This window comes from Budorcas taxicolor, chromosome 19 (genome assembly GCF_023091745.1).
Source record: "Budorcas taxicolor isolate Tak-1 chromosome 19, Takin1.1, whole genome shotgun sequence".
Taxonomy (NCBI): domain Eukaryota; kingdom Metazoa; phylum Chordata; class Mammalia; order Artiodactyla; family Bovidae; genus Budorcas; species Budorcas taxicolor.
The window spans coordinates 21,421,748-21,434,035 of record NC_068928.1 but is presented as its reverse complement, the minus strand read 5'-3'; the positions used below and the strand labels follow the sequence as shown (position 1 = coordinate 21,434,035).

At 40.9% G+C, this 12,288-nt stretch overlaps 1 protein-coding gene across 2 annotated transcripts in view; it reads right to left on the bottom strand.

Moving 5' to 3' along the window:
• Positions 1-12,288, bottom strand: part of CPD (carboxypeptidase D) — a 71,973-nt gene that overhangs the window by 38,433 nt on the left and 21,252 nt on the right. For both annotated transcript variants that reach the window (XR_008201078.1, XM_052658923.1), the window contains exon 3: positions 183-325. Coding sequence is in view for 1 of the 2 variants with exons in the window: in XM_052658923.1 (XP_052514883.1) it covers positions 183-325 (143 nt within the window). In the remaining variant the exon portion in view is untranslated. The remainder of the gene's footprint in view (positions 1-182; positions 326-12,288) is intronic.

Sequence of the window (12,288 nt, the reverse complement as noted above, 5' to 3'; positions counted from 1 at the left end):
GAAGGGTAATGGAGGCTTAGAGTATGTTCTGATAGATTCTAATACTTTCTAAAGATTATCTATCATCTTAAATAATAAAAAAAAGACAGAGGGTATCTAGCATAGACTTATTCATATACACAAATTTCCCCCCTATTTAATCAATCATTTCCATACCCACCCTCCCATATAGCTGCTTTTACCTTTTCAATTAATGTGATCAGAGACTCACGATTGTTCTCCCATTCTTGTCGAAGCTGTGAAGCAGGTGGGTACTTGCAACAGGATAGTTCTAACGTGATCTCAAAACAATCGGCCCATACGTAATTATAATCTTGCATCCCACCTGAAACATGGAAGAAAAAGTAAGTTTATTCTCAGGACTCTACTCTCAAAAAGACCAAAGCCATTTCTGCTTATATAAACTCTCTTTCATTAAGCTGTTTGAAATCAGAGAAGGCTCTTGAGTTACAGGGGAGACTAGCAAGGAAGGTAAAAGGAATACACAGTGGAAAGGAATATATATAAAGGAAATGTATCTGACTGACAGGTAAAGTTATAAAGAGCATAAATGTAACAGTCAATAATAACAGTAATAATGATAACAGCTCTATATTTGAATGTTTACTATATGCCAGTGTTACTGAGTCCAAGCTCTCTCCGCTCCCTTTGCCACATGGCAGGCCAAAGTTGAGGCAAGGAATACAACTTTATTTGAAAAGATGGCAGACTAATGTCTCAAAATAACCATCTTGCTGGGGTCTGGATGCCAGGTTCTCTTACAGAACCAGAGAAGCGGTGAGGAACTAAAGTCAAAAGGCACAATAAAGAGGGACAGGCAGTGAGGAAGTAAAGTTTTTAAAAAGGGCCATCAGTCTTGCAAAGTATCTCTAGGAATGGGCCAGCCAGTGAAAGTGAACTCGCTCAGTCGAGTTCTTTGTGAGCCCATGCTCCTACCAGGCTCCTCCCTCCATGGGATTCTCCAGGCAAGAGTACTGGAGTGGGTTGCCATTTCCTTCTCCAGGGGATCTTCCTGACCCAGGGATCGAACCCCGGTCTCTCGCATTCCAGGCAGACGCTTTAACCTCTGAGCCACCAGGGAAGCCAGTGAAAGGGATATGTTAATTTCTGTGGACAGGGTCAGATTATCTGACAGAGTCAGAGCTGAACAAAGCCACTTTAGGTTTTTTGTTTTTTTTTTAAGTTTGAGATTTTTATTCATTTATTTATTTTTATTTTTTGGCTGTGGTGGGTCTTCATTGCTGCGCATGTGCCTTTGCTAGTTGCAGTAGGCAGGGGCTACTCTTTGTTGCAGTGCCCAGGCTTTTCATTGCAGTGGCTTCTCTTGTTGTGGAGCACGGGCTATAGGCACTTGGACTTCAGTAGTTATGGAATGTGGGCTCAGTAGTTGTGGTTCATGGGCTCTAGAGTGAGTGCTGGCTCAATAGTGGTGCACAGGCTTAGTTGCTCCAGGGCATGTGGGATCTTCCTGGATCAGGGATCGAACCAGAGTCCTTTGCTTCGGGATTCTTAACCACTGGGAAGCCTGGCACTTTAGTTTAACAGTCAGAAAGAGGGACAGGGTCCTTTGAGGCAGGTCAGTATGTATGATTATAATAACAAAAGCAACAAAAAGCAAGTCAAAGAAACAGTTTCAACAAGGAGTCAGAATTGGTTCTTCTCTGCAGCCCAGCTCTGTTCTATGACCTTTACTCATATTAACATTTAGTTTTTACAACAACTTTATGATGCAGGTATTGCTATTTCACCTATTTTACAGATGTGAGAAGTAAGGCACAGAGAGGTTAAGATTTCTGACAGAATGAACATGAAAGATACTCAAGCGATCCTCAAGTTATGAAGGTCATTCATGTCAAAACATTATTCAGTTCAGTTCAGTTCAGTTCAGTCACTCAGTCATGTCCAACTCTTGGCAACCCCATGAATTGCAGCATGCCAGGCCTCCCTCTCCATCATCACCTCCCAGAGTTCACTCAGACTCACGTGCATCGAGTCGGTGATGACATCCAGCCATCTCATCCTCGGTCATCCCCTTCTCCTCCTGCCCCCAATCCCTCCCAGCATCAGGGTCTTTTCCAATGAGTCAACTCTTCACATGAGGTGGCCAAAGTATTGGAGTTTCAGCTTTAGCATCATTCCTTCCAAAGAACACCCAGGGCTTATCTCCTTTAGAATGGACTGTTGGATCTCCTTGCAGTCCAAGGGACTCTCAAGAGTCTTCTCCAACACCACAGATCAAAAGCATCAATTCTTCAGTGCTCAGCTTTCTTTATAGTCCAACTCTCACATCCATACATGACCACTGGAGAAACCATAGCCTTGACTAGACGGACCTTTGTTGGCAAAGTAATGTCTCTCCTTTTCAATACGCTGTCTAGGTTGGTCATAACTTTTCTTCCAAGGAGTAAGCGTCTTTTAATTTCATGGCTGCAGTCACCATCTGCAGGGATTTTGGAGCCCCCAAAAAATAAAGTCTGACACTGTTTCCACTGTTTCCCCATCTATTTGACATGAAGTGATGGGACCAGATGCCATGATCCTAGTTTTCTGAATGTTGAGCTAAGACAACTTTTCCACTCTCCTCTTTCACTTTCATCAAGAGACTTTTTAGTTCCTCTTCACTTTATGCCATAGTGTGGTGTCATCTGCATATCTGAGGTTATTGATATTAAGGGCCAACTATTCTAACTGTACTCTTTGTACCACAAAGGTGACAATAAGAGTCTGAATCAAAATGGTAGAGTAGAGGGACTTCCCTGGTGATCCAGTGGTTAAGAATTCACCTTGCAATGCAGGGGACAAGAGTTCAATCCCTGGTTGGGGAACTAAGATCCCACAGGCCGCAGAGCAACTAAACCTGAGTGCCACAACTACTGAAGCCCACATATCGTAACTAGAGACTCTGTGCACCACAATGAAATATCTCACATGACATAACAAAGATCCCACCAACTAAGACCTGATGCAGTCAAATAAATTTAAAAAAAAATTTTTTTTTAAGGTAGAGTAGAAAGATCCTTAGCTCTCAACCTCACATAGGTAAAACAACTTACAGAACAACTATCTTGGAAAACAACCTGAAGAAGAGCAGAAAAGATTTTCCACAAAACTAAAGATAAAAAGAAGGAACCACAATAAAATGGGTAGGGAAGAGGCAGAGATGCTCTAGTGAGGACCCACACCCCTGGAGTAATGACTCACTAGCAGGAAGACCGTCAGCATTGTGGCAGTCATCTCTGGGGAGCAAGGAGTCCAATACCAACACCAGGATCCCTAGCCCAGGGTCCCGCATTAGGAAGACAAACCTCCAAAAAGTGTGGCTTGAAAACCAGTGGGGCTTATGTACAGGAGCATCAAAGAGCTGTAGGAAGTCAAGACTCTGCTCCTAAGGGTGCATGCAAAAATACACTCACTCCAAGTCCCAGTACAGAGGAAACAGTTTGAAAGGCATCTGAATCAGTCATACCTGCTGATCTTAGAGAGCCTCCTGGAGAGGCAGGAGGCAGCTGGAACTCCTCTAGGGGACTGAGATGCTAGCAGTTGCTATTTTTGTGATTTTATTCTATCATGCTGAGATGGGCACCATTTTGGAATCTTCCCTGGAGTCTGTTAGAGCTGGAGGCCTGCCTCACCCACCAGTGGTCAAACAATGCTGAGCATCACCACCAGTGTGCCCAAGCAGTTGGCCCTGCCACAACTGAAAGGCACAAGCAGCCCACATAGGGAACACCCATGAAGTGTCTGGTTTGGGTAGCCAGAAGGGAACATGCTGTTGAGCCCATAGGACTTCTCCAAGATTGGGAGACATACAGACTTACTTTATACAAAGAAATCAACACAGAAAATCAGGCAAAATGAGGAGACAGACGAATGTGCTCCACACAAAAGATTAAGACAAAACCTCAGAAGAAGACCTAAATGAAACGGAGATAAGTAATCTACCTGATAAAGAGTTAAAGGTAATGATCATAAAGATGTTCACTGAAGAATGGATGAACATGGTGAAAACTTCAACAAAGAGTTAGAAAATATTAAAAAAAAAAGACCAATTAGGGCTGAAGAATACAATAAATAAAATGAAAAACACACTAGAGGGAATCAACATTATTATATACAATGGAATATTATTTTTAAACTTTTAAAATTGTATATATACAATGGAATATTACTCAGCCATGAAAAGGAACACATCTGAGTCAGTTCTAATGATGTAGATTAATCTAGAGCCTATTATACAGAGTGAAGAAAGTTAAAAAGAGAAAAACAAATATCATAAACTAATACATATATATGGAATCCAGGAAAATGGTGCTAATGAACCTATCGGCAGGGCAGCGATGGAGATGCAGACATAGAGCACAGACGGGGAGACATGGTGGGGGGGCGAGGAAGGAGAGGCTGGGAAAAATGGGCAGAGCAGCACGGAAACACATATACTGCCATATGTAAAATAGAAAGGCAGTGGGAATTTGCTGTATGACCCAGGCAGTTCAATCAGAGCTCTGTGACAACCTAGAGGGGTGGGATGGGGTGGGAAGCGGAGAGAGGTTCAAGGGGGAGGGGACATGTGTATACCTATGGCTGATTCATACCGATGTATGGCAGAAACCAACACAATATTGTAAAGCAATTATCCTGCCATTAAAAATAAATAAAATGTTTTTTAAAAAAAGGCGATGGCAAAAAAAAAAAAAAAAACACTAGAGGGAATCAACAGTAGATTAGATGATGTAGAATACTAGATAATCTGGAAGACAGAGTAGAGAAAAACCACCCAAGCTGAACAGGAAAAAGACAAGTGAGGACAGTTTAAATGACCTCTGGGACAACATCAAGCGTACTAACATTTACAGTATAGTGTCCCAGAAGGAGAAGAAAGATAAAAAACAGAACTTATTTGAAGAAATAGTAACTGAGAACTTTCCTAACCAATGGAAGGAAACAGATATCCAGTCCAGGAAGCACAGACAGTCTCAAACAAGGTGAACTCAAAGAGGTGCATACCAAGACACATTATATTTAAAAGGCCAAAAATGAAATATAAAGAGATTCATAAAAGCATCAAGAGGAGAAACAACTAATTATATACAAGGAAACTCCCATGAGACTATCAGCTGACTTTTCAGCAGAAACTTAGCAGGCCAGTAGGGAATGATACAATATATCCAAAGTGCTGAAAAAAAGACAACCAAGAATACCCAGCAAGGTTATCATTTGAAGGAGTGATAAAGAGTTTGACAGATAAACAAAAGCTAAAGGAGTTTATCACCAATAAACCAGTCCTTCAAGAAACGTTAAAGGGACTTCTCCAAGCAGAAAAGGTCACAACTAGAAATAAGAAAATGATAAAAGAAACAAATCTCAATGGCAGAGACAAACATATAGAAAAGATAGTGGATCAACCACTTACAACTTTAGTAGAGAGGCAAAAGTAAGGAAAGTAGAAGACAAAGTAGTGAAATCTATTACTATCTTCCAAAACAGTCATACCATTTTGCACTCCCATCAATAATGAACGAGAGTTCCTGTTGCTCCACCTCTTCACAAGCATTTGCTGTTGTCAGTGTTCTGGACTATGTATGGCCTTTTTGATAGGTGTGTAGCAGTAACTTGTTTTAATTTACATTTCCCTGTTGACATATGATGTGGAACCTTTTCATGTTTGTTTGCCATCTGTATATCTGTTGGTGAGATGTCTGGAGGTTTTTGGCCCATTTTTAAATGAGGTTGTTGTTTTATTAGTGTTGAGTCTTAAGTGAAAGTGAAAGTTGCTCAGTCCTGTCCAACTCTTTGTGACTCCATGGACTATACAGTCTGTGGAATTCTCCATGCCAGAAAACTGGAGTGGGTAGCCTTTCCCTTCTCCAAGGGATCTTTCCAACCCAGGGATCAAACCGAGGTCCCCCGCATTGCAGGAGGATTCTTTACCAGCTGAGCCACAAGGGAAAACCAAGAACACTGGAGTGGGTAGCCTATCCCTTCTCCAGCAGATCTTCTCGACCCAGGAATCAAACCAGGGTCTCCTGCAATGCAGGCGGGTTCTTTACCAACTGAGCTATTAGAGTTTTTAAATATATTTTAGATAATAGTCCTTTATCAGATGTAATTGCCCACCTTTTTTAGGCCGAATAACATTTCACTGGATGTAAATACATTTTCTTCATTCATCTGTCAATAAACATTTAGGTAGCTTCTTGGCAACTGTGAATAACACTGCAGTGAACATGGGTGTACAAGTTTTCAAGATCCTTTTTCCAGTTCTTTTGTATTTATACCCTTAAGTGAGATTGTTGAATCATACGGTAATTCTATTTTTAACTTTTTGAGGAAGCTCCATACTGTTTTCCATAGCAACTGCACTATTTTATATTCCTACCAACTGTGCAAAGGGATTGAAATTCTCCACAACTCCGTCAAACTTGCTATTTTAATTCAGCATTTTTTTTTAATAGTGATCATCCTAAGAGGTAGAAGGTGATATCACTTTGTGGTTTTGTTTTTCCCTGATAATGATATTAAGCATCTTTTCATATGTGTGCTGGTCATTGATTTTTTTTTTTTTTAAATGTGTATTCAAGTCCTTTGTCCATTTACTAATCAGATTACTTGTTTTCTGTTGAGTTGTATTCTGAATACTAACCCCTTATCTGATAAACAGTTTGCAAATATTTTTCAGTAGGCTGCCTTTTCACTATTGATTGTTTCCCTTGCTGCACAGAACATCGCAGGTTTTTGAGCAGAGGTGTGATATAATCTGAACTGCCTTTTTAAAAGATCATTCTGACTGCTGGGTGAAAAATGATGGTAGAGGAACAAAAAGAAAAGCAGGGAGATGAATTAGAAGAGAATGATGGCTTCAACTAGGTTGCTGGTAAAACAGATGAAGCAGAAAGGTCTGGGTGTGAGAAAACATTTGTTTAAAAGGAATCAAGGACGACTTCTTGATTTTTGGCTTGATAAACTAGGGAGACAGTGTCATTAGTGTCATTAACTGAGAGGATGAAGGAGAACAAAGGAAACAGATATGGCAAGCCTAAGGTTTTGTCTTTGGTCCTCTTCTCTTACTTTACTTATTCCCTTGGTGTCTCATGCAACCCCCCCCACCCCAGGGCTTAATATTATCTACAGGCTGACAATTCTCAAATTTCTATGTCCAACCTACACCTCTTTCCAGAATCCAGACTTGTTCATCCAATGGCCTGTTCAATATCTCTACTTGGGTATCACAAACCTAACAACAGACTCATCTCCCCTAAACCTGCTCCACCTGCAGTCTCTCTCACAATGGCCAACAGCACTGGAAGAATCTAGTTACTCAGGGTCAAAAGCCTTGGAGTCACATCTCACATCTAAAGCATCAGGAAATCATGCTGGTTGTAACTTGAAGATATATCCAGAATCCAAAGATTTCTCAACTCTACTGCTGCCGCCCTGAGATAAGCCATGGTCCTTTCTCCACCAGGACTTCTGCAATCACTCTTAAAAGGTCTCCCTGTTCTTGCCCTAGCATTTCTATGTTCTTTTCTCCAGGGATGCCAGAGTAATTCTGCTAAAATGTAAGCCAGAGGTTATTTCCCTATACAATGATTTTCTGTTGCGTTCAGACTAAAAGCCAAAGCCTAAGGCGGTGCATCATTTGTCCACTACCACTCCCCTTCCCTCTCTAACCACCTTTTACACTCTCCCCATCATCATCTCTCTGCACCAGCCACACTGGGCACCCCGCTGTTCACCAGATACACTAGGTACCTCCTGACTTTCGGTCTTTGCTGTAGCTATTGCCTTTGCCTGGCGTGCTCTTCTCCCAGATATCCCTACTTGACTCATCCCCTCACCTCCACCTCACCTCTTTGTTTCAATTTCAACTTGACAATGAGGTTCACCCTGATCTCCCCACTTAGTTTCTAGTCACTTCTTCCCATCACTGTCCCCAAGACAATCTCACAAGCACTCACAATTCCTCTCACCCTTTTTTTTCTATAGCTATTTAAAATTTACCTATTATGTTTATTATTTATTGTCTGTTTCTCTTTGCTAGATTATAAGCAACACAAGGGCAGAGATATTTGTTATACACATTGACAGATAGTCCAAGCACAAGAACAGTACCAGGCACATGGTATTCCTTCAATAAATATTTGTTGAAGCAACAAAAGTAAGTAGGCTAGGACAGTGAGAAATTAAGATTTCTATAAATTTGAGATTCTCATTGACCATCCATGTGGATGTCAAATAGACTGTCTTCCTAAAAGACACGAGCAGGTTTACCATCACTACAAGCCTGGTAACCTGTTAACCTTTTTTCTTAGAAGGCAAGCTATCCATCTCTGGTTTTCTCTTATCTCCCAGCATCTTGGCACTCACTTTGGGTCCGGCAGAAAAGGTGAGAGGGTGATTTTTCATCTCCCTACCAGTCATATTTTAGGGCTTCCCTGGTGGTTCAGACAGTAAAGAATCTGCCTGCAATGCACGCGACCTGGGTTTGATCCCTGGGTCCGGAAGATCCCCTGGAGAAGGGAATGGCTACCCACTCCAGTATTCTTGCCTGGAGAATCTCATGCACAGAGGAGCCTGGTGGGCAACAGTCCATGGGGTTGTAAAGAGTCGGACTCAACTGAGTGACTAACACTTTCACTCACCAGTCACAGTTAGTCATTTAGTGACGTTAGTCACTTTCGGTCAACTGTGACGTGCATGTACATGTGTGGACATATGTATGCTATTCATCATAAATATTTATTAATCTCCAATATTTACTACTATATTGGTCACAGTACAATGGTCACTGTGTGTAAGTCATCAAACTTACTTAAGATTATAGAGATTTATAAATAGAAGACATATTTCCATTCCAGAGATTAGAGTCTTGAGGAAAACAAAGACAGAACACTGAAAATAATTTCAGAGCAATACAAGTGTGAACTAATCTGTTTTTCTGCATATGTAAAAGTTAATAGGGAAAAATTGTTCTCATCTAAGGAAAAAAGAACTTAATAGCTGTATTAAATTGCAAACACAGTCAACTCACACTTTAATTATGCCAGAAGGCAGTGAAGTAGACTCTTATAATACTATAATCACCAGGCTTCACCCTGGCATTCTTTTGTTAACCCCTTAACTGTCTTTCTTCAGCAGCAATTTAAGAAATACTAACTAAGAGCAGTTTTTCACTTTCATGCATTGGAGAAGGAAATGGCAACCCACTCCAGTGTTCTTGCCTGGAGAATCCCAGGGACAGGGGAGCCTGGTGGGCTGCCGTCTATGGGGTCGCATAGAGTCGGACACGACTGAAGCGACTTAGCAGCAGCAGCAGCTAAGAGCAACAAGAAGACAAAGTTACATGAATTTCTGTGTTAAGGTCATGCCTATTTTAAAGATTTTATACACATATGCTAAATTGTTACCCAGATGTATTCTCTATGCCTTTATTTTTATCCTTTTTCTTAATCTCTTTTTTTTCACTTTTTTAAGGCAGTTTTTTAATCAAGAGATATTTTACAATTTTTAGGTAGCTAAATTTTTCATTCTTTTCCTTTTGTGGCTTCATAATACTTTGCTGTCTAGAAAGGCTTTTCTCATCCTGAATATAAAAATACTTGTTGGCTTCTGGTTTTGTTTATGGCTACATTTTTACATCATGTTCCATATGGACTTAAGACTTTATTTGGTATGATCTGAGGTAAATTCCACCTATATTTTTGTCTCAAAGTTAACCAGTTATCCCTATAATTCTTTCCCCATTGTTTTAAATGTCATTAATTATATCCCAAATGCTTTTGTTTCTGTTACTGTGCTTTCTATTTTGTTCTGCTGGTCAATTTATTTTGATATCTTAATTACACCGATTTAGTAAGCACTGTTTTACAACACATTGTTCAGTTCAGTCGCTCAGTCATGTTTGACTCCTTGTGATCCCATGGACTGCAGCACGCCAGGCCTCTCTGTCCATCACCAATTCCTGGAGTCTGCTCAAACTCACGTCCATTGAGTCAGTAATGCCATCCAACCATCTCATCCTCTGTCGTCCCCTTCTCCCACCTTCAGTCTTTCCCAGCATCAGGGTCTTTCCCAGTGAGTCAGTTTTTTGCATCAAGTGGCCACAGTACTGGAGTTCCAGCTTCAGCATCATTCCTTCCAACGAATATTCAGGACTGATTTCCTTTAGGATAGACTGGTTGTATCTCCTTGCTATCCAAGGGACTCTCAAGAGTCTTCTCTAACATAACAGTTCAAAAGCATCAATTCTTCAGCACTCAGCTTTCTTTATAGTCCAACTCTCACATCCATACACGACTACTGGAAAAACCATAGCTCTGACTACATGGACCTTTGTTGGCAAAGTAATGTCTTTGCTTTTTAATAAGCTATCTAGGTTGGTCATAGCTTTTCTTCCAAGGAGCAAGCATCTTTGAATTTCATGGCTGCAGTCACCATCTGCAGTGATTTTGGAGCCCCCCAAAATAAAGTTTGTGATTGTTTCCACTGTTTCCCCATCTATTTGCCATGAAGTGATGGGACCGGATGCCATGGTCTTACTTTTCTGAATGTTGAGCTTTAAGCCAACTTTTTCACTCTCCTCTTTCACTTTCATCAAGAGGCTCTTTAGTTCTTCTTCACTTTCTGCTATAAGGGTGGTGTCATCTGCATATCTGAGGTTATTGATATTTCTCCCGGCAATCTTGATTCCAGCTTGTGCTTCATCCAGTCCAGCATGTCTCATGATGTACTCTGCATATAAGTTAAATAAGCAGGGTGACAATATACAGCCTTGACGTACTCCTTTCCCAATTTGGAACCAGTCTGTTGTTCCATGTCCAGTTCTAACTCTTGCTTCTTGACTTGCATACAGATTTCTCAGGAGGCAGGTCACATGGTCTGATATTCCCATCTCTTTCAGAATTTTCCAGTTTGTTGCAATCCACACAATCAAAGGCTTTGGCATAGTCAACAAAGCAGAAATAGATGTTTTTTCTGGAACTCTTTTGCTTTTTCAATGATCCAGTGGGTGTTGGCAATTTGATCTCTGGTTCCTCTGCCTTTTCTAAAACCAGCTTGAACATCTGGAAGTTCACAGTTCACATACTGTTGAAGCCTGGCTTGGAGAATTTTGAGTATTATTTTGCTGGCTTGTGAGATGAGTGCAATTGTGCGGTTGTTTGAGCTTTCTTTGGCATTGCCTTTCTCAGGGACTGGAATGAAAACTGACCTTTTCCAGTCCTGTGGCCACTGCTGAGTTTTCCAAATTTGCTGGCATACTGAGTACACCACTTTCACAGCATCATATTTTAGGATTTGAAACAGCTCAACTGGAATTTCATTTGTTCATAGTGATGCTTCCTAAGGCCCACTTGACTTTGCATTCCAGGATGTCTGGCTCTAGATGAGAGATCACACCATCATGATTATCTGGGTCATGAAGATCTTTTTTGTATAGTTCTGTGTATTCTTGCCACCTCTTCTTAATATCTTCGGCTTCTGTTAGGTCCATACCATTTCTGTCCTTTATTGTGCCCATCTTTGCATGAAAAGTTCCCTTGGTATCTAATTTTCTTGAAGAGATCCTCTAGTCTTTCCCATTCTATTGTTTTCCTCTATTTCTTTGCATTGATCACTGAGGAAGGCTTTCTTATCTCTCCTTGCTATTCTTTGGAACTCTGCATTCAAATGGGTATATCTTTCCTTTTCTCCTTTTCTCCAGACTATACAGTGGAAGTGACAAATAGATTCAAGGGATTAGATCTGATAGACAGAGTGCCTGAAGAAATATGGACAGTTTGTGAAACTGTGTATAGGAGGCAGTGATCAAGACCATCCCCAGAAATGCAAAAAGGCAAAACAGTTGTCTGAGGAGGCCTTACAAATGGCTATGAAAAGAAGAGAAGTGAAAGGCAAAGGAGAAAAAGGAAAGATATACCCATTTGAATGCAGAGTTACAAAATAATACATTGTAATATCTGCCAATTAAAGTCTCTATTATCATTATCATAGAAATTCTCCTTTTCATTACTGTAGACCCCATTGTATGGATGTAGTTATCGTTTAGTGGCTAAGCCGTGTCCTCTCTTTTGTGACCCCATGGATTGTAGCCCCACCAGGTTCCTCTGTTCATCGACTTCCTCAGGCAAGAGTACTGGAGTGGGATCCCATTTCCTTCTCCAGGGGATCTCCTGGACCCAGGGATCAAACCTGCATCTCCTGCATTGCAGGCGGATTATTTATGGCTGAGCAATCAGGGAAGCCCTCTATTTGTTTATTCAATCACTATGTGGTGGGTATTTGACTTGGTTT